The 23,610-nt window shown below is 34.1% G+C and overlaps 1 protein-coding gene across 3 annotated transcripts in view; it reads left to right on the top strand.

Moving 5' to 3' along the window:
- Positions 1–20,254, top strand: part of ARL13B (ADP ribosylation factor like GTPase 13B) — a 70,636-nt gene extending 50,382 nt beyond the window's left edge. For 2 of the 3 annotated variants that reach the window (XM_059164409.1, XM_059164412.1), the window contains 4 exons: positions 2,899–3,124; positions 5,470–5,586; positions 6,534–6,602; positions 18,106–20,254. In XM_059164409.1, the coding sequence (XP_059020392.1) occupies positions 2,899–3,124; positions 5,470–5,586; positions 6,534–6,602; positions 18,106–18,182 (489 nt within the window). In that variant the 3' untranslated portion in view covers positions 18,183–20,254. The remainder of the gene's footprint in view (positions 1–2,898; positions 3,125–5,469; positions 5,587–6,533; positions 6,603–18,105) is intronic. The other variant, XM_059164411.1, reaches the window with a different exon arrangement.
- Positions 20,255–23,610: the final 3,356 nt, after the last annotated feature.

Raw genomic sequence — 23,610 nt, 5'->3', positions numbered from 1 at the left:
TTTCATATGATAGTAATGTATTTACTCTTATTTACATTGCCTTTCTCCCTGTGTTGCTGTTACTATCCCTTAAAAGTACTGTTTAAATGCTTATGATGCATTTTAGAGTATGTAAATGATTTCCTAATTATTTTCCCAGGATACTTCAGATTGTTTGAAACTATAGTTAAGTTCTTCTATATACAAATATCATTTATTTTAATTTTAATTGTCAGAAGTTTTACCAAAATTAATTTTTAGACTTTAATCAGGAGGAAGTTAAGGGACTATGTGTGTGTGTGTGTGTGTGTCTGTATATCTCTATCTTTGTTTTCATTTTCTGCTGGTGTCCAGAGTTCACATTGGCCCTTGCTTTAATTACCCTCAGCAGCCGTGCCTCCTTAGAGGCAGAGCTTCCTAAATCTCCATTCACTTAGAGCTTAATGTGACAGCTGGCTTGGTGGTCCCACCTGTATATTCTCCATTCCTCTTCCCCTGTCACTGCCTCCTTCCACACAGGTGCTCATCTGGAAAGGTGGATGATTGTTTCTTCCTTGGGGCTGCTGCTGAGGAGGGAGGCAGCTCCACAGGTAAGAAGATGATTGGATGGTTTTGGTATTGCTTTATTTTGCAGAATAATTGGCAATATGAGATAGTTTGTCTTAAGTTGCTTAGATAACAGAAGGTTAATTGTATTTAATCTTTTTATTAACCCCACTACATTTACCTTAAGTATACACTCTTCTAAGTACATTAAAGGTGTCTTAATAACTTGAGCTATTGATTTATCTCTATCCTATTAAATACTGTGGTTTCCAAGTTTTGTTGTATGTTCTTTAAAAAATACTGATAGAGTAAGGAAATCAAGATTGACTTTTCACTTTGAAACATGCATTTTCTCTATATTTGTAATAAAGCTCACCTTGTACATGATGACTGATTATTTTATAGTATCATGGTTATAAATTACTTAGATGGCCTCAGTGCCTCTACCAACATTGTATATTTGATGATATGAAGATGTGAACAGTAATGGTGTATAGCATAGTATACCTTAAATCAAAGTCCCTGAACCTAATTTATGGCATGCAGAAAGTACAGATAGTTACTAAGCTTTTAAACTGTTAATTTTAAGAATATGAGCCATAAAGAAATGAAATAAATGAAAACAAGTTACCTAAAGTCTTCTTTTTACTTAGCAAATTTTCTTTTCTTTCCATAAAATTTCTCCTTTAAAATGTTTGCATTTTAGAGAAACTTTACATTCCTTTGATTTTTACCACAGATAATAAAAATTGTGAGGTATTGTTTCTAAAATAGACAGACCAATCAAACCTAGTTATGCATGAGCACTTAGTATAAGATAAAGGTGACATTTCAAATCTGAGAAAAAAGGGAGTTAGAATAATGAACAATTATTTGGAAAAAAGTAAAATTAATGAACAGTGTGTACCAAATTCAACTCTAGAAGACTTAAGTGTGTAAAAAAAAAAAGAATTAAAGTACTAGCATATAGTATAGTTGAACATTTGTATATAGTTGGAGGAGAACTTTTTGTGTGTGTGTGTGTGTTATGTTAGTCACCATACAGTACATCATTAATTTTTGATGTAGTGTTCCAAGATTCATTGTTTACATGTCTCACCCAGTGCTCCATGCAATACATGCCCTCCTTAATACCTACCACCAGGCTCTCGCATCCCACCCATTCCCCTCCCCTCTAAAACCCTCAGTTTGTTTCTGAGTCTACAGTCTCTCATGGTTAACAGTCAAGCCACAAATCATGAAATGAAAAACAGATCAGTCTTCTTATATCAATTTTTAAACATCTCTTCTACGAAGTTAAAGGCAAAGAACAAACCTTAATGAGAAATTTTTGAGACACGTAAGACAAAAAAAGAACCTTTAAAAATTCCTATGAAAATAATGAGAATCTAATAGAAAAAAAGGTTTTGAGTTACCTTGGATAGTTCCTGACAGAAAAAAATAAAAATGACAATAAAGTTACTTAATAGCTCATCTTCACTAGCAGTAAAGAATAATTAAAATAATTAAATTGAATTAAACTAACACTGAGGTAAAAATATATATATATATTAGTTTGGTGGACATGTAAAAGACTGATGATAATATATAGGTATTGAAGAAGATATGGGAAAATGTCTCTCCTAACACTGCCTGGAGTGTAAATTGACTTTAACTTTTCTAAAGGGCAGTGTGTTACCCAATACTTATTGATCCACTAGTTCCAGTGTTAGGAATTTATTCTAAAAGAACAATTCAATAATTGTATTTCTTAGAATGAAAAATTGAAAATAATTTGTCTCTTCATTAGGAGTTGGTAAATTAAGTTATGGTATAACCATTCAAAATGATAATATAATTGATGAAAGTAGTAATGGCTAATGCATATAGCATTATATAACACATACAGCTAACACTTTATTGTGGGTCAGGTACTATTCTAAGCACTTCATGTATTCATTGACAAGGAAAGGAATATATATTCTTAAGTAAAAATATCAAGTCTTTTTTGTTGAAAAAACAAATGCATAAATATGTATATAAAGAGGGACATTCAGTCACATTTATATATGTTTGTGGGTGGTGTATGTCTGTACGTGTGTGGGTAGGAAAAGAAAAACACCTCTTAGTAATTGTGCGCCAAACAGAGATCATTTCTTAATTGTGGAATTACTGGTAATATTTGTTTCTTTGTTTTCTTTATACTATCTGTGTTTTCTGAAATTTTACTGATTACCAATTAGTATGCTTTAGTGATATATTCAACAAATAATTTTTTAATAGAAGTATCACAGTACCCCGAAGTTACAGAATGCTTTTGGATTATAAGATTTCTTCCTTAAAACTATCTTGGATAACCAGAAGATTAAAAATGACATATTTCATTTTTGTTAGAATGAAAGAAAACTTGAAAAAGAAAAAAAGAGACAAAATATGGAGAAAGACAGTGATGGCGGCCCCCTGAATCATAAAGTGGAGCATGAGCAAATAGAGACACAGAGCCAGATCAGTGACAGTAGCCAAAAAAACAATGAGCTTGGAATAGTAGAAAATTATAAGGAGGCATTAACACAGCAGTTGGAGAATGAAGATGAGACAGACCAGCGATCATCAGAATCAGGTGATAAATCTAGTTATTAAAAATATATGTATTTATACATACACACACACATAATACTTACCAGTACATGTCTCATTTTTCATGATTATTTTCACAGAAAATGTACTATTATATTTTTTGTCTCTAGTTGTAGTATTTGTCATGGTTTTCTCATGGTTTTGAGTTTCTTGTTAGTGAATTTGCTAACTTTTGTTTTTATTCATTATGCCTTAAAATGTAGTCCTTTGTAATTTAAAAGAATTTCAACAGAAAATTCTGTTTCCACTTTTATTTCATGAACTTGGAATATAGCATAGTCTCAGGAATCCTTGGAATGTATTAAACCTTGAAGATACTTTGATGGGGTTTTTTTGAGTGTTATTTTAAACTTTGTAATGCTACAGTCAGCATCATTTCTTTTATTGACTTGTTATTTCTGCAGAATACAGACATACTCAGTTGAACATTTTTAAAGTCAGTAGCCATTTTCCTCTTATTTTAATATAAAAATCTTCAATTCATAATTGCTTTTCTTTTTCTAAGTGGCTATGTGATTTAACAGATTCCTGTCTTTGGTATCATAGAGAGAATCAGACCACTTGAGATAGAATCAGGGTATTTGTTATATTACACTGTATTGTTTTTAATCTTAGTTTCCTCATCTCTAAAAGGGAGATTTAGCATCATTTTTTTTTTCCCCACAAGGTTTTAAGGTTACTTAAAATAAAAATAACCCTATAGTATTCCTATTACAGAGCCTGACACATGACCCAATGATCATTACTTCCTTATGACTTTTAGTTAGCAGTATAGTTTCATTATATATAAGAATTTTTGTACAATGTCAGGAAGGTTATGAAAATAAGATCATAATCCCTGAGGTTCAGTTTAGTTAACGGATATTTTGCTGTATAAAAAATTAGATTTGAAAGTTATACCTTTTATAAATTAGGAAGGTAGGACAGCCATATTCTTACCCATGTAGTTCTGTTAACAGAGTTAAACAGAAAGTAGATTTCAACTGGCCTCTCAATATATTGAAAGAACTTTTGAACACTAATACTCTTTGTTAAAGAGCAGAAGATTTGGCAGATTATTTGAAAGTATAGTATGGGAAGATTTAAGATAGTCAATCATATAACTATAGTAATAATATATTTTATGCTATAGAATATAGCTTCAGATTTATTATTTAATGCAGGATTATGTTATTTAACATAACAATCCTACGGTATATTATTCCCATTATTTTGAATAGGAAATCAGGGACTTGGAGAGGTTGAGTTACTTGGTTAAGATCATACATCTCATCTGTGGCTGGGCTGAGAGCCTGCTTCATACCTTCTGCCCGTTATCCTGTGCTCTTCGTGACCCTGAACTATTCCCATCTTGAAATACTGCATGGTTCTGGACTCTTTCCTTTTTCTTAGCTGTTAAACTTAGGGTTTAATTGTAAAGTGATGTCTTTGTTTTTCTCTGGAGTAAAATGTCTCAAATGACACAAGTAATTTATTTAGAAAAATGATGTCTTTCTAAACATGTTTATATTTCTCACTGCTTTGTAGATTTCATAGATGTTGGCTATTTCTCATATAACAGATAATTCACATTTTACTAACTGTATTACATAATATGTAAATTAAGCAGCTGGGATTGTCCATTAAAATATTTCAATAATTTTAGTGTTTGGTTATTTAACTATTATGCCTTACCAGTTTTCATTGTTAAAATTTGCATGTTAATGACATAAATGTCCTTAAATTGTTTGTAAGTACTTAAGTGAGAATCTGTAGTTTATTTTTTAGAAAGAACACAGATTCAATTCTGCAGTTTCTAATACTGTGATTTTGCATAACTTATCTGGGTTTATTTCAATGGGTAACATATTTAAATTTGATTGGGGTCTTTTTTCACATTTCAAAGAATTATTTTTGAACTGTTTATACCTGGAATCCATTCCATATATTCTACTGAGAGAAATCAACATCTCTGTCCTTTCTCTGGGCTAGTCTTAATTTCATGAACATCCCTGCAATTAAACAATTATATTTACTTGATATGACATTTGGAAAAAATGTAAGTTACTTTTGGAACGGTGAACTTTTTTTGTATTTTAATAACTCATAAAACTTAAAATACAGGCTTTTTGCTGTTTGTATCATATTAATTATTCAATAAGTAATCATTTTTAAAAATTTACTCTTAGTAAAGGCAGATGTACATTTCATTACTGCTAATAAGTTCCAAAGTTGAAGATGTAGTTTTCTAGTAAGGATAATATGAATAGAAATTCTAGGTCCATTCTTTTTCGTATAGAAGTTTATGTTTTCTCAGAGGCATATAGTTTCATGTTTATATTCTTTTAGATAACAGTAAAAAGAAAACTAAGAAACTAAGAATAAAAAGGAGTCACCGTGTAGAGCCTGTTAATACAGATGACTCTGCTCCTAAGAGTCCAACACCACCCCCACCTCCTCCTCCTGGTGAGTAAATTGATATTGATACTAAATTTAGGAATACTGCTTTAAACAGTAAGGAAAAATAAAGAAATTTTGTGGTTTTATTCAATATGCTTACTCTTGTGAATTTATGATAAAGGAAGTTTTCTATGTTACTTTGTTCAAAATTTATTGTAAGTATATATTTCCTTTTTTTAATCAGAAAAAAAGTGTTTTCTAAAGTAGAAAATAGTGTGTAAAATTAATAAGAACACTTTACCCAACCACTTCCTAGAATGGATTCAAGTCCTACTTGAAATATCAGTCCCCAAATTGCTAAAAGGAATTTAAATTTAATGAATGGATGGCTAATGGAAGTTTTTAAAAAGTTAGATCTTTCATGCTGAAAGTTATCATTTGAAAGCAAGATGTGTGAATTTTTCCAATATATTTCCAACATACATACTGACTTTCTAAATTGTCCTGAGGATTAAAAGGAATATTGCATGTAAAACACTGGTATGTGCTAACTGCGTGGTGATTGTGAGAAATTTCTCAGTACTAGGCACAATACCTAACACACCATAGGTGCTCAATAAATATCTAAATGTATATGTTTATAGTGTCCTTTTAACCCTATTAGAAGGCTTTAGGTGGTAACATTTTAAGACTCGTTTCTAATGTTTCATTTATTAGTAAATAATGATCATAATCCCTTTGCTAGGGCTTGGAATAGTAGCCTACGGTAATTTTTGATGGTGGTGAAGATGCTTATATTTTTGACTAAAGATAAGTAAAAACTTAAAGTAGATGTTACCGGCCTATAATTACACTTCTAATTAAAAACTATTTCAAATAATACTGTGTCATTCAATATACATATATGACTTGACATCGAATATTATTATATTCCTGTCAAGGGATGGATCCTCTCAACAGACCTAAAGAGACATTGTTTAACAGTGTTTTAAAATCTTTTTCTCTTTCCTTAGTTGGCTGGGGAACCCCCAAAGTCACTAGACTTCCAAAACTTGAGCTTCTTGGTGAAACACGTCATAATGGTAATGCAAAAGGATCAGTTTTCAAGTATACGTATTACATCCACTTTTCTTTACCTCACTACTTCAACAAATTTTTATTTTTGGAAGGCTTTCAAGTTCACAACCATCCTTTTTCATTATACTTCACTTTTTTCATTTTATTTAATTTTTTTATTCTTTAGTGCCTTTTGCCTCCATATAATTTGTTTACCTTGGAATACAGATGTAAAAATAATCATAGTTCATGTTTATCCACTATATGTAAAGTGGTATGATAAGTGAACAGTTACAAAGAGACATACAATTATATATAGTGTTAAAAACAGCATTGTCCTATATGTGCTCAGTATACTCTGTGATAATGTCACATTAATGGTTTTTTCTCTGTTTTTAATGAGACCCAGCTACTGAATATTAAAGTCAAGTAAAGATTAACACAATTTGTAAAATCAGAGACTAAACTAACAAACCAAATAAGGTTCAGCAAAATTGAAAGTTAGTAAAGGCTTATAGACTCAAGAAAATAGTTTTCTTTGGATTAAATTAACATAAGGTATAATCTCGTGAATATATGGCATTAGAATTCCATAAATGGAAAACTAGAGAAGGGACAGTTGGGTATAGAGAACTGCCTGATACAGCAGACTGAAGTTCTGATTTCAGACCATCAGCTCAGGCTTTTTTTTTTTTTTTAAAGATTTTATTTATTTATTTGACAGACAGAGATCACAAGTAGTCAGAGAGGCAGGCAGAGAGAGGAGGAAGCAAATATCTTCTCCCATTCTGTCAGTTGTCTTTTGATTTTGTTAACTGTTTCCTTTGCTGTGCAAAAGCTTTTGATCTTGATGAAATCCCAATAGTTCATTTTTGCCCTTGCTTCCCTTGCCTTTGGCAATGTTCCTAGGAAGATGTTGCTGCAGCTGAGGTCAAAGAGGTTGCTGCCTGTGTTCTCCTCAGTATGTTGATGGATTCCTTTCTCACATTGAGGTCCTTCATCCATTTTGAGTCTATTTTTGTGTGTGTTATAAGGAAATGGTCCAATTTCATTTTTCGGCATGTGGCTGTCCAATTTTCCCAACACCATTTATTGAAGAGGCTGTCTTTTTTCCATTGGACATTCTTTCCTGCTTTGTTGATTAGTTGACCAGGGAGTTGAGGGTCTATTTCTGGGCTCTCTATTCTGTTCCATTGACCTGTGTGTCTGTTTTTGTGCCAGTACCATGCTGTCTTGATGATGACAGCTTTGTAATCGAGCTTGATGTCCAGAATTGTGATGCCACCAACTTTGGCTTTTTCAATATCCCTTTGGCTATTCGAGGTCTTTTTTGGTTCCATATAAATTTTAGAATTATTTGTTCCATTTCTTTGAAAAAAATGGGTGGTACTTTGATAGGAATTGCATTAAATGTGTAGATTGCTTTAGGTAGCATAGACATTTTCACAATATTTATTCTTCCAATCCAGGAGCATAGAACATTTTTCCATTTCTTTGTGTCTTCCTCAATTTCTTTCATGAGTATTTTATAGTTTTCTGAGTATAGATCCTTAGCCTCTTTGGATAGGTTTATTCATATGTATCTTATAGTTTTGGGTGCAATTGTAAATGGGATTGACTCCTTAATTTCTCTTTCTTCTGTCTTGTTGTTGGTGTAGAGAAATGCAACTGATTTCTGTGCATTGATTTTATATCCTGACACTTTACTGAATTCCTGTACAAGTTCTAGCAGTTATGGAGTGGAGTCTTTTGGGTTTTCCATATATAGTATCATATCATCTGCGAAGAGTGATAATTTGACTTCTTCTTTGCCGATTTGGATACCTTTAATTTCCTTTTGTTGTCTGATTGCTGAGGCTAGGACTTCTAGTACTATGTTGAATAGCAGTGGTGATAATGGACATCCCTGCCATGTTCCTGACCTTAGTGGAAAAGCTTTCAGTTTTTCTCCATTGAGAATGATATTTGTGGTGGGTTTTTCATAGATGGCTTTGATAATATTGAGGTATGTGCCCTCTATCCCTACACTTTGAAGAGTTTTGATCAGGAAGGGATGCTGTACTTTGTCAAATGCTTTTTCAGCATCTATTGAGAGTATCATATGGTTCTTGTTCTTTCTTTTATTGATGTGTTGTATTACATTGCTTGATTTGCGGATGTTGAACCAACCTTGCAGCCCTGGAATAAATCCCACTTGGTTGTGGTGAATAATCCTTTTAATGTACTGTTGAATCCTATTGGCTAGTATTTGGGGGAGAATTTTCACATCTGTGTTCATCAAGGATATCGGTCTATAGCTCTCTTTTTTGATGGGATCGTTGTCTGGTTTTGGGATCAAGGTGATGCTGGCCTCATAAAATGAGTTTGGAAGTTTTCCTTCTATTTTTATTTTTTGGAACAGTTTCAGGAGGATAGGAATTAGTTCTTTAAATGTTTGGTAGAATTCCCCCGGGAAGCCGTCTGGCCCTGGGCTTTTGTTTGTTTGGAGATTTTTAATGACTGTTTCAATCTCCTTACTGGTTATGGGTCAGTTCAGGCTTTCTATTTCTTCCTGGTTCAGTTATGGTAGTTTATATGTTTCTAGGAATGCATCCATTTCTTCCAGATTGTCAAATTTATTGGCATAGAGTTGTTCATAGTATGTTCTTATAATAGTTTGTATTTCTTTGGTGTTAGTTGTGATCTCTCCTCTTTCATTCATGATTTTATTTATTTGGGTCCTTTCCCTTTTCTTTTTGCTAAGTCTGGCCAGGGGTTTATCAATTTTATTAATTCTTTCAAAGAACCAGCTCCTAGTTTCGTTGATTTGTTCTATTGTTTTTTTGGTTTCTATTTCATTGATTTCTGCTCTGATATTTATGATTTCTCTTCTCCTGCTGGGTTTAAGGTTTCTTTCTTGTTCTTTCTCCAGCTCCTTTAGGTGTAGGGTTAGGTTGTGTACCTGAGACCTTTCTTGTTTCTTAAGAAAGGCTGTACCACTATATATTTTCCTCTCAGGACTGCCTTTTTGTGTCCCACAGATTTTGAACCATTGTGTTTTCATTATCATTTGTTTCCATGAATTTTTTAAATTCTCCTTTAATTTCCTGGTTGACCCATTCATTCTTTACAAGGATGCTGTTTAGTCTCCATGTATTTGGGTTCTTTCCAAATTTCCTCTTGTGATTGAGTTCTGGCTTCAGAGCATTGTGGTCTGAAAATATGCAGGGAATGACCCCAATCTTTTGATACCAGTTGAGACCTGATTAAGGACCGAGGATGTGAAGTATTCTGTAGAATGTTCCATGTCCACTAAAGAAGAATGTGTATTCTGTTGCTTTGGGATGAAATGTTCTAAATATATTTGTGATGTCCATCTGGTCCACTGTGTCATTTAAGTCCTTTATTTCCTTGTTGATCTTTTGCTTGGATGATCTGTCCACTTCAGTGAGGGGAGTGTTAAAGTCCCCTACTATTATTGTATTATTGTTGATGTGTTTCTTTGATTTTGTTATTAATTGGTTTATATAGTTGGCTGCTCCCACGTTGGGGGCATAGATATTTAAAATTGTTAGATCTTCTTGTTGGACAGACCCTTTGAGTAAGATATAGTGTCCTTCCTCATCTTTTATTATAGACTTTGGCTTAAAATCTAATTGATCTGATTTAAGGATTGCCATTCCTGCTTTCTTCTAATGTCCATTAGCATTTTAAATTGCTTTCCACCTCCTCAATTTAAATCTGAAGGTGTCTTTGGATTTAAAATTAGTTTTTTGTAGGCAACATATAGATGGGTTTTGTTTTTTTAATCCATTCTGATACCCTGTGTCTTTTGATTGGGGCATTTAGCCCATTAACATTCACGTTAACTATTGAAATATATGAATTTAGTGCCATTGTATTGCCTGTAAGGTGACTGTTACTGTATCTGGTCTCTGTTCCTTTCTGATCTACTACTTTTAGGCTCTCTCTTTGCTTAGAGGACCCCTTTCAATATTTCCTGTAGTTCTGGTTTGGTGTTTGCAAATTCTTTTAGTTTTTGTTTGTCCTGGGAGCTTTTAATCTCTCCTTCATTTTCAATGATAGCCTAGCTGGATATAGTATTCTTGGCTGCATGTTGTTCTCATTTAGTGCTCTGAATATATCATGCCAGCTCCTTCTGGCCTGCCAGGTCTCTGTGGATAAGTCTGCTGCCAGTCTAATATTTTTACCATTGTATGTTACAGACTTCTTTTCCCAGACTGCTTTCAGGATTTTCTCCTTGTCAGTAAGACTTGTAAATTTTACTATTAGGTGACGGGGTGTGGGCCTATTATTGATTTTGAGGGGCGTTCTCTGAACCTCCTGAATTTTGATGCTTGTTCCCTTTGCCATATTGGGGAAATTCTCCCCAATAATTCTTTCCAGTATACCTTCTGCTCCCCTCTCTCCTTCTTCTTCTTCTGGAATCCCAATTATTCTAATGTTGTTTTGTCTTATGGTGTCACTTATCTCTCGAATTCTCCCCTTGTCGTCCAGTAGCTGTTTGTCCCTCTTTTGCTCAGCTTCTTTATTCTCTGTCATTTGGTCTTCTATATCACTAATTCTTTCTTCTGCCTCATTTATCCTAGCAGTGAGAGCCTCCATTTTTGATTGCACCTCATTAATAGCTTTTTTGATTTCAACTTGGTTAGATTTTAGTTCTTTTATTTCTCCAGAAAGGGCTTTTATATCTCCCGAGAGTGTTTCTCTAATATCTTCCATGTCTTTTTGGAGCCCGGCTAGAACCTTGAGAATTGTCATTCTGAACTCTAGATCTGACATATTACCAGCGTCTGTATTGATTAGGTCCCTAGCCTTCGGTACTGCTTCTTGTTCTTTTTTTTGTGGTGAATTTTTCCGCCTTGTCATTTTGTCCAGATAAGAGTATATGAAAAAGCAAGTAAAATACTAAAAGTGTGGCAACCACCCCAGGTAAATACGCTTTAACCAAATCAGAAGAGATCCCAAATCATGAGTGGGGAGAAAGGGGATAAAAAGAGGTTCAGAAAGAAAGAAAGCAAAAAAAAGAAAAAAAAAAGGGAAAAGAAAAGAATTTAAAAAAAGAAAACGAATGAAGAAAAGTATAAAAAAGAAAAAAATATATATTAGATAAACTAATTAAAAAACATTAAAAAAGAAAAAGGTAAAAGTAAAAAAATTTTAGCAGAAGAAGAGGAAAAAAAAAATGAAAAAGAAAAAAAAATTAAATTAACTGCAAGACTAAAGAATCACAGGGAGAAAGCCATGAGTTCCGTGCTTCGCTTTCTCCTCCTCTGGAATTGTGCTGCTCTCCTTGGTATTGAAACTGCACTCCTTGGTAGGTGAGCTTGGTCTTGGCTTGGATTTCTTGTTGACCTTCTGGGGGAGGGGCCTGGTGTAGTGATTCTCAAGTGTCTTTGCCCCAGGCGGAATTGCAATGCCTTTACCAGGGGCTGGGCTGAGTACTCCGCTTGGGTTTGCTTTCAGGAGCTTTTGTTCCCTGAGCGCTTTCCGTAGAGTTCCGGAGGACAGTAATACAAATGGCGGCCTCCTGGTCTCCAGCCTGGAGGAGCCGAGAGTCCGGGGCCCCACTCCTCAGTGCGCCCTCAGAGAACAGCGCCCAGTAATTCCCGTCTGCCTGACCTCCGGCCGTGCTCTGAGCTCACCAAGCCTGCGTCCAGTTCAAGGTAACTCCGAGCTGGGAGCTCACTGTCAGCTCTGTCTCTGTAGCCGGCTTCCCCATCCCAATACTCTCAAGCTCTTCGACACTCAGACACCCCCGATCCTTCTGTGACCCTGCGGGACCTGAGGCCACGCTAACCCCGCCTGGGCTTCGCGCCCCGGTTTAGCCTCTGGAGCAATGTCCCTCAGCGGAACAGACTTTTAAAAGTGTTGATTTTGTGCTCTGTTGCTCTGCCACTTGCCGGGAGCCAGCCCCTCACCCCCGGGGTCTCTCTTCCCGTTGTTTTGGATCACTTCTCCGCCAGTCCTACCTTTCAGAAAGTGGTTGCTTTTCTGTTTCTAGAATTGCTATTCTTCTTCTCTTCGATCTGCCGATGGATTCGCAGGTGTTTGCAATCTTTGGATAAGCTATCTAGCTGATCTCCTGCTAGCTGAAGTAGTCTCAGCCTGCTACTTCTCTGCCATCTTGACTCCTCCCCCTCTTCCCATAAATTTTTAGTCAAAGTATACCTAACCTGTTTTTAAAAAAAAAAAAAAAAATGTACAATCAACTCTGATTTCATTAATAGGGAAGAATGCAGGTATAATTAAAAATTCTAATAAAAAACCTTAAATTTATTTTTAGAGTTGTTCATGGGATCTTCAGTGGAGATGCTGATAGCTGCCAATTTTATAATTGCATCCTCCTCTTTTCTCTAATTTTATACACATTTCTTTGCATTTGTTGAAAGGCAAGTAAACAACAGATACAACAATTTTTTATAGTTATACTGAGAATTTTTAAAGCAGATTCATGCCTTTTCTTTGCTAATAGACATTTGTTTTGATAGTAGTTTGATTTTACTTTTCTAATTATTGTCTGTAATACTTGTTCAGTGTAACAGGTAAGACATGCATGGAGAAAGGAGACTTAAAAAGAGAATATGTTTACTATATAAACACTCTCAACCCATACTTCATTAACATGTTGTGTGTTATACATTATGAGAAATAGATCAAGGATTCTCTTAGCTAGAAATACCAAATGCACTAAACAAAAGAATATTTCTAATCTTAAACTGTGAATGAAGATAAAATTTTGTATGCAATTTTACTACCCTTCAATTTGGTGTTTAAAAAGTTTGAAGCTCTGGGCGCCTGGGTGGCTCAGTGGGTTAAGCCGGTGCCTTCGGCTCAGGTCATGATCTCAGGGTCCTGGGATCAAGTCCCGCATCGGGCTCTCTGCTCAGCGGGGAACCTGCTTCCTCCTCTCTCTCTCTCTCTCTCTGCCTGCCTCTCTGCCTACTTGTGATCTCTCTTTGTCAAATAAATAAATAAATAACCTTAAAAAAAAAAAGTTTGAAGCTCTTTGTAAAAATGTGTGTTAGCAATTAAGTTGATTTATTATCAGTTAGTGCCCAGTTATTATCCATTGGGTACTAACATCGACTTATATCCCTTACAGTTAAGACAATAAGAAACATACTTTGTATAGAATGATTTTATTTTCTGGCAAAGAAATAACACAGAATCCTTACCTCAAAAATAAAATAACTTCTTGGGATGGAGAAAGATAATTCTTGCTGTGTGTATGTGATTTCTCTTTTTAGGAATATACTTTTAAATTCTAAAAGTATAACATATTAGGAAGTATACACACCTTGGGTTAATTTTGAGTTCTGTTATGTATTAAAATTCTCATTAATTTTGATTTTAAGAAATTAGAAAAGTCATATTTAAAATTTGTCAAAATTGTTTTAATTTAAGTTATAACAATAGTATAGCAATAATATTAACTGTATACTCTGTGTTCCTGGCATATTGCTAAGCACTTCAGGTACATTAATTCATTTTATTTCTCCTAAAAGCCTTATAAGATGGGCAGGGATATCCCCATTTTGTACAGGAGGAACTTACACTCCAAGGTCACACAGCTACTAGGTAGCATTACCAAGATTTGAATGTAGGTGTGTCCAGCTTTGAAATCCATACCTTTAATTCATTTTGTTGCACTGTCACATCGAGACTTATGAGGGTATCCTTGTACCTTACTAGTTGCTTGGAATTTATAGTTGCTTGAAAAGCCATTTTCTCCTAATACTTCTCTATATTTAAAGTAATTTTCTTGTAGACAGCCTATTGTTGGATCATATTTTTTGATCTGCTCTGACAGTCTTTATCTTTTAGTTGTTGCAGTTGTACCACTGACTTTCAAAATGATTATTGGTATAGTTGGATTAATATCTAGCATATCTATTACTGTTTTCTATTTGTTGCCCTCATTCTTTGTTCCTATTTTTGTCTTCCATTCTTTTTCTCCCTTTTGTGGCCTTTTTTTTAAAAGATTTATTTAGAGAGTGAAAAGAGAGGGAATGGGGTAGGGAGAGGGGCAGAGGAAGAGAGAGAATCTCAGGCAAACTCCTCGTTATGGCAGAGCCTGTCCGGGGCTCCATCCCACAACTCTGAGATCATGACCTGAGCTGAAACCAAGAGTAGGACACTTAACCAACTGTCCCACCAAGGTGCCCCTGCCTTTTGTGGGTTTAATTGAGCACTTTCTATGTTTCCATTTTCTCTCCTTAGTGTATCAGTAAAACTAATTTTTTTGTTTTTACTTTTTTTTTAGTGGCTACTCTAGAGTTTGCAGTATACATTTACATTAATCCAAGTTCACTTTCAAACTATACTATAGATTTAATGGGTAGTGCAAGGACCTAAAATAATCAAATAATCCTGATTCCTTTCTCTGTGTTCTTTGTGTCATTGCTGTCATTCATTTAACTTAATATATAAGCATGTATAAGTGAATATATGTATATATACATACATGCATAAGATTTATACCTACATATACATAATCAAAGTACATTGTTACTATTAGCATTTTTTAACCAACTTTTATCTTTTTGATCAATTAAGAAGAAAAATATGTTTTCATTTTACTTGTTTCTTCTTTGATACTTTTTCTTTCTTTACGTACATCTGAATTTCTGACCTTTATTATTTTCCTTCTCTCTAAAGAACTTTTAACATTCCTTGCAAGTCAGGTCTACTCACAATAAATTCCCTCAACTTGTGTTTGTCTGGAAAAGTGTATTTTTCCTTTACTTTTGAAGGACAGTTTTGCAGGGTATAGAATTCTAGATTGGTGTTTTGTTTTGTTTTGTTTTATTTTGTTTTCTTTCTCTAAACACTTTAAATATTTCACTTTACTTTCTTCTTGCTTGCATGGCGTCTGAGGAAAAGCTGCATGTAATTCTTAGCTTTGAGCCTCTGTTGAAAAGCTGTTTTTCGCTCTCTAGCTTCTTTCAGGATTTTTCCTTTTCTTTGGTTTTCTGTAGATTGAAAATGACATGCCCAGATATGCATTTATCCTGCTCAGTGGTCTCTAGATACCTCGATCTGTGCCTTGATGTCTGACATTAACTTAGGGGAAATTCTTAGTCATTATTGATTCAAATATTGCTTCTATTCTTTTTTCTCTTTCTTCTTCTGGTAATTGCATTAAAAATAAGGTATGACTTTTGTACTTGTCCCACAGTCCTTGGATATTCTTTTCTGTTTTTTCCCCCAGTCTTTGTTCTCTTTGCTTTTCAATTCGTGAGGATTTTATTGATCTATTCTCAAGCTCAAGTTCTTTCCTCAGTTGTGTCCCGTCTATTAATAAGCTCATCAAAGGCATTCTTCATTTCTGTAACAGTGATTTTTTTTTTATCTCTAGCATTTTGTTGTTGTTGTTCTTTGTTTGGATTTCCATCTCTCTGCTTACATTGCTATGTGTTCTTGCATGCTGTCTACTTTATCCACTAAAGCCCTTAGCTTATTAATCATAGTTATTTTAAATTCCTGGCCTGATAATTCCAATATTCCTGCTATGTCTTTTTCTGATGATTGATCTGTCTCTTCACATTTTGGGTTTTTTGCCCTTTCTGGAATGCCTTGTTTTTGTTTTGTTTTGTTTTGTTTTGTTTTTGTCTGACATGGTGTATCAGGTGAAAGAAACTTTCTGAAGTTACTGAATTACTGAAATTGGCTTTCAGTAATATGGTGGTGATATGTGATAGAAAGAGAAGTGTTCTATATTTCTATAATGAGATCTCAGTCTTTTAGTGAGCCAGTCCCTCTGGACTCTGAATGTTACAAGAATTTCTCAGTTTTTTTCTTCCCCACTCGGTAGACAAAAATGGGTAGTGCCAGCTGGAATTGGTGGTCTTCTTCCCCAGGTCAGTTGGGGTTTGATGATACTGCAGTAGTTTAAGCTCTAGTTAACTAGTTTTCCCTGAGGGGAGGCTGTGTGCCCCAAAACAGAGTGTTCTGGGGTATTTCAAAATGGTTTCTTTTTTTCCTTGCCTGACAGAAGTGGGAGGGGATTTTTCTTCAATATTTATTGTGGAAATTTGGTCATGTTTCTGGAGACAAATTTCACAATATCGTAGGAATCCTCATATGACTTAGTCTCCTTGGAGTTTTTAACTCTGAGATTTGTTCCTGCTAAGCCTCCAGCAATTAATCAAAGTTCAGGTTTTCCTAGCTGGGCAGTTTTCCTTCCTTTGGCAGTTTCCATTCATGAATATATGCTCTGGTAAACTGAAACTCCCTATATTTGCCTGTCTGTCTCCATTTCTGGGTCAGTGGTTTGTCTTGTGACCTCCCCTCTTATGGAAATGAGCTGATGTGTTGATTTTGTAGTCTGTTCAGCCTTTTACTTCTTGTTAGGATGGAGTGGTGACTTCCAGTCTTCTTAAATGCTGTTATGACTTTGTTAAATTAACACTTGTTAAGTAGGGCCCCTGGATGTTAGATGGTAAGTCTTGGTTCAAAAAGGCCACAGAAGAAATTGAGACAGGAGAAATTTATTACTTACAGGTCCTGGAGGAAATATGTGGCATACCTTGAGGTTTCCATGGGGGAGATCAAGGCAGGGTGCAGGCAGAGAGAGCTGCAGGAGCTGGGCCATATGCTAACACCAGATTGGTGAATTCAAAACAAAAAAAATGTGGTTTTGTAAGTTCCATCAGGGTCTTATCTAACAGAAGGCTCTGGCAGGTGTGGGATACTGTTGATCACAAAGGACATTTGGGTAAGTTATATCAGGAACTTACATTTACTTGTGACATTGCAGGCTGTTTTCTAGGTCATGTGCTCATTTAGGGCTAGTTGGCCAAACTCTCAATATATCCAAAACTGGAAACAGGACTCTAATACATTTTCAATATATTTATTTCAAGTGATCCTAAAAATCTATGCTTCTAGGATAATTTTAAGGTAATAGGTTAGAAAATAACTACTTACTAAAGGTTTACATATGCTATTAACTCTAAGCCAATTGATAATAATTAAGGGACAGGAACTTATTAAGAAATGTAAAATAAGACTTTCTTTGTATCATATACACCGTAAATCACTGAATTATAGAGAAGCATCATTGTAGAATATTACTACCTACCAGAAAACTAAGATAATTAATTCTTTTTGTAAAATACCTATAATAACCACTGGATGAGAATATGGATGGTACAAATACTGACTTATCAGGGCCTTGGCAAGAACTTCCATAGATTTTTGAGTATTTATTTGTTTTACACTAATATGAACATGTAATTGGACCTAAAATAATATATATGTATATTTATTAGATAAAACTTTTTATTAAATCAAGTAGAAATTAATTTATAATCTAGAGTTAGGAATTTGTACTAGTGGTTATGTTTTAAATTTATTCAAGTTTTCTTGGATTTTGATTTTTTTTTTCGTCTATTCTCCTCATCCATTAGTCTACCCATCAAGTGAGAGCACCTTACTTTTTTAAAGGTGTTGGTTGGAAAATAATGAATTGCATCAAAAATTCTGATTTACCATACTATTTTTTGGTATCCCTTCTGTATGTAGATTTCTATGGAAAGCCACTGCCTCCGCTGGCTGTGCGACAGAGACCTAACAGTGATGCTCATGATGTGATTTCATAGCCAAGTCACATGGATGCACTAAATACAGGCAAGATCAACTAGAGGACCTTCTTTCTCAAAGAAGAAAAGCCCTAAACATTCATGACTAGGGCAATATAACCATGGCAATTTCAGTAAGGAGTCCAATAGCCAAAGACCTGACTGATCTGACAATTATCCATGTTATTCACGGTTTAAAAAAAAAAAAAAAAAAAGAAGCAAAATGATCAGTAGATGGGATGAGCATTTGAATCAAATTATCAGGAGTTATTGTTGACTCTGGATTTTACAGTCCCATTCATGAGCATATTCCTGAAGGAAAACCTTTTCAGAAAAAGAGCCAATGGACTCTGCACACTTTCTTAACCATTTGTTTAATAGTCTTTGTTACTGTATCTTACACATTTTTTATAAAATACATGTGCATGGAAGGGGAATCTTGGGAATTTATAACCTACGTTTTTAACTTTTTATATTTTTCTAAAACTTATAAGAATTTTAATTACTATGATATTGACTGCACTTTTCTATAGATGCTTTGTTTAATGGAAATGGAGTTGATTTACTTGACAAACATGAACTATACAAACAGGACATATTTATATGGTTTTAGGTATGTTTTATAATAGTATTGTTCTTGAAATGTACATCCTAATTTTACCTAATTTTAAAATAATACCTTTTAAAACTAGTTGCTTAGATCTTTATTCTTCCAAATTATGTTATCTGAAAATACTACCCAAATACTACCCAAGCAGGGTTCATTTTGTTGTTGTTTGCTTTTTTTTTTTTTTTTTGTGATGATTGCAATAAATGAAAGAGACTTGAAATACTTTCTTGATCTAAATGCTTTTTAAATTAATAAAAATGTTACGTGAGCTATTATTAAAATTTTCAGTGAACACCTCTTTTATGGTATAGACTTTTTCAGATCATGGTGCTCGTTGTCACTTCCTTGTTCTGTCAGAAGCTGCAGTGACTCTTTTATTTTAATTCTTTTGTGCCTTGAAAATAAAGGCAAGAAGACTGAAAAAGACACTGTGGGTACAAACACTTGGTTTTGTAACTAGGAAATGCTTGAGTACTAAGTCAATAAGAATTAAAAAGTTGGTTTAAAATTATTTTTATAAAGAGAGAATTCCAAAATTATTTCTCAATTTAAAATAATAGCACTTCCCTTGCACTGAAGAATGGCATCTATAGGATTCTCTATTTAAGCAAATTTTTAGGAATATATTTTGAGTATTAGATCATAATTTGCACTTAATTAAAAGTATATACATTTATATCAAGATGAAAATGTTAGAAACAACATGAATCCTATCACCTCGTTAAAATTTTAAGTTTGGTTAACTTGTACTGACAACAAAGAAACACTAGTATCTAACAATAACAAGATTAAGTATATCTAAAGCAGTTTAATATGATTATTTTACTTTGGAGCATCACATTTAGTCACATTTTTTAAGTCCTTGAACTTTCATTAGTTGGGTCACTTATTACTCTAGTCAGCAGCATAATGCAGTCTTTTGAAGTTTTGTACACCAGGCACACTGAGTAAAAAACATTCTGCTTCAGATATAAAACAGCCTAAATTTGATAGGTGGCCGAAATGTAAGCGAAAGCAACACAGGAAGACAAAATGTAAATTTTGAACTGGATTTTAGAGTAAAACTTATTTGTATATCTTTTTGGTTCCTGTTTGTAACATTTACATTTATTCATTTTTTTAAACACTAAACTTATACTTTTGTCATCCTTTTAATTTTCATCTAGTTTGAGAGTAAATGAAAGTTTAAACATTTTTTGTTTCCTGTAAGTGATTACTATAGTGTGCAATAATACTGAATTCATTTATTAAAAATAAAAATGATTTTTGAAATGAAATATATGATTCAGTGAAATAAATGTTTTATATATCTCTCAAAAATTAATTTGTATTCCTAAAGCATTCTAAAGATATTTTAAAAGAAGTTTTGTAAATCCAGGTTGCTTTTAACAAGTAAATGCCTATTTTGTTATGTGCTGCATTTTTATTCTTAACCATCATGGATTATTACATTTTCACACAATAAAAATAATTTATATCAGTATGCAGTTTTGCTTTTCATTTGATAAATTTAAGTGATTTCTTTTTGGTAAGAAAATAGAAAAGAAATTTTCAGATATGCCTGTTGGAAGAAATCTTAAGTCGATAGATTAAAATAATGACTTTATTTTAGATGAAAACTTTTTCTCTGTACACGTTTTCATATATATGGAAAGGAATACTGTCAATTTTTTTTTTAAGATTTTATTTATTTATTTGACAGAGATCACAGGTAGGCTGAGAGGCAGGCAGAGAGAGAGGAAAGGAAGCAGGCTCCCTGCTGAGCAGAGAGCCCAATGCGGGGCAATATCCCAGGACCATGGGATCACGACCTGAGCCAAAGGCAGAGGCTTTAACCCACTGAGCCACCTAGGTGCCCCAGGAATATTGTCATTTTAAAGGCAATTAAAAATATATCACCTCATGATCCTGGATGATGCAATGTCTGTCTTTTCTTAAAATTACTTACTGAAAGATATATATTTTTACTTATTTAAAAGATAATTCTATATGCCCAAAAGGAATATATAAATATAACATGTATACAATATTGCATGTAATTGATATTAAATAATGAACTTTTTAGTTATCGGTTGTGTGTTTTCCTCAGTTTTTCAAATGAATTTTTAAAATTTTGCTTACTTTGTTTTTTAAAGGATTTTATTTATTTGCAACACAGAGAAGGCACAAGCAGGGAGGATGGCAGGCAGAGGGAGAGGGAGAAGCAGACTCTGCTGAGCAGGGAGCCTGACATGGGGCTTGATCCCAGGATCCAGGGTCCAGGGTCCTGGGATTATGACTTGAGACGAAGGCAGATGCTTAACCAACTGAGCCACCCAGGTGCCCCCAAATTTTGCTGCTTTTATGATGGGAGAATCAAACATAATTTTGTTTGATTATGTTTGAATTAAGTGCTATGCTTTCTGCAAGCTTAAAATTGAACGGTCTTTTCAGTGTGAAACAAAGGACTTAATATGTAAAACTTTTTTTTTTTTTTTAAGATTTTATTTATTTGAGAGAGAACATGCACATGAGCAGATCTGGAGGGCAGAGGGAGAGGGAGTGGGAGAAGGATGAAATAGACTCCTTGCGTTGAGTACAGAGCCCTTCACTGGGTTAAGTCGCAGGAGCCATGAGATCATGACCTGAGCCAAAACCAAGAGTCAGACTCTCAACTAACGGAGCCACCCAGGGACTCCTGTAAAATGTATTCTGAATAGCCCATAAATAAATTATCTGTAGAATATGCCTTTTTTTTTTGTAGCTGATCTCCAAGTATTTGTTTATTGTGATAATTTATTTTATTTGCTACTTGTTTCTATATGGTATGCTATTCATGTTACTGAATTTTTCCCATTCTGCACTGAAGAAAATGCTTTTTGGTGTCAAAACCTTATCAAAAGTGAAACTGCTTATACAAATAAAGCTGTAGCTTATAAACTTTATTATCTTTGGCTTTAATACTTAAGTTTTTGTCTAAGTGGAGTAGACTTTGCAACTGAGATTCTGCTAATACTATTTATCAACAAATATATTCCAGCTGATCCAAAGAACAAATTTAGATATTTGAAGACTTACATTAAAGTATGATTAGAGGGGCACCTTGGTGGCTAAGTTAAGCATCTGCCTTCAGCTCAGTTTGCCTTTGGCTCAGGTCATGATCTCAGGATCCTGGGATTGAGCCCCACATAGGACCTCCACTCAGTCAGTGGTGAGTTTGCTTCTCCCTCTCCCTCTGTGATCTCTCTTGCTTTCTCTCTCTCAAATAAGTAAATAAGTAAATAAGTAAAATCTAAATATATATATATATATGTGATTATAAACTATCAAAATAATAATCCATTAGCTTCGTGGAAACAATAATGGAAACCTGTTTTTGGGGGGAAAGAAATAGGAAATCAGAAATGAATTTTCTTTGATGAAGGGAATCAGCTTATAATTGAAGGAAAAATAGGAAGAAAATTATTTGCTTGTTTAGAGCCCGAGTTGTAAATTCTGTGTGCTAATTAGTAAACAGAATTTATGACCTAGGTAAATGAATCAATGGTCTCCTGATTTTTATAATATATCTTTTCCAGTAATATTTAAGTTATTATATTAGTTTGGTAGATCTGCCACACGATACTACCAAAGACTGGGTGGATCAAACAACGGGAATTAATTTTCTCACATTCCTGAAGTCTGGAAGTCCAGGATCAACCTGGAACCTTATTGCCAGGACTGGTTTCTTCTGAAATTCCTCTCCTTGGCTTATAGATGGCCTGCTTCTCCCTGTTTCCTCGTGTGGTCTTTCCACTGTATGTGTTTATCCCTAGTGTCTGAGGGTTTAAATTTCCTCTTTTTATAAGGATACTAGTCAGATTAGATTAGGACCCACCCTTAAGGTCCTTTTTAATTTAATCACCTCTGGAAAGACTTTCTAAATACAGTCATATTCTCAGGTATTAGGACTTAAGGCTTCAGTATGTGAATTTTGAGGGGATAAGTTTCAGCTCATAATTAACATACATATTCTATTGCACTTTGTGTATATACTTCCCCCTAAGGTTTTTGTTTTTTTTTCCAAAGATTTGATAAAATTAAATAAAAAACAAGTTATATTTACTTCCCAATCCCATTGGATTCTATGATAGAGTTTGTACACACCACTTTGGAGGACTAAAATAATAAAATGAGAGCCTCAGCTAATAAGCTATTCTCCTGAAATGATAGTTCAAGATTGCCTGTAAACTAGGCTTTATTCTCTTGCTTTGATGGTGAATTTCTCTGTTGTGTTTTTTGCCATTCATTTTAAGGAGTGAGTGGTCTCTTGATGGTGGATTGTTTTACTGTAAAGCCTGTCTTTATCTTTTTGGCACAGAAACCTCTACATGAATATGAATGTTTTATGTTTTATGTAAATATGAAAATTCATAAAATGCATAGAAGTCTATAAAGTATTCTTATCTTGAAACACTTCTTATAACAAATAAATTCACAATAAAATTGCTTAGGTTTATTTAAAATTCTTTTCCTGCCCAGTTTAAGTACATATTAAGTTGCTTTATTCTTTAATGCAGTAGTAATAATAATAATAAAATACAGTTTCTGGTGTTGGTGTCAGTTTGATTTATATCTGCCATGGTTTAAAACAAGTCTGGTAATAGTTTCTATTTTTATTTTTATTTATTTATTTATTTTTTTAAAGATTTTATTTTTATTTATTTGACAGAGAGAAATCACAAGTAGATGGAGAGGCAGGCAGAGAGAGAGAGGGAAGCAGGCTCCCTGCTGAGCAGAGAGCCCGATGCTGGCCTCGATCCCAAGACCCTGAGATCACGACCTGAGCCGAAGGCAGCGGCTTAACCCACTGAGCCACCC

This window comes from Mustela lutreola, chromosome 2, assembly GCF_030435805.1.
Source record: "Mustela lutreola isolate mMusLut2 chromosome 2, mMusLut2.pri, whole genome shotgun sequence".
Taxonomy (NCBI): Eukaryota; Metazoa; Chordata; class Mammalia; order Carnivora; family Mustelidae; genus Mustela; species Mustela lutreola.
The sequence above is the reverse complement of the archived record's forward strand: the minus strand, read 5'-3'. Positions and strand labels throughout refer to the sequence as shown.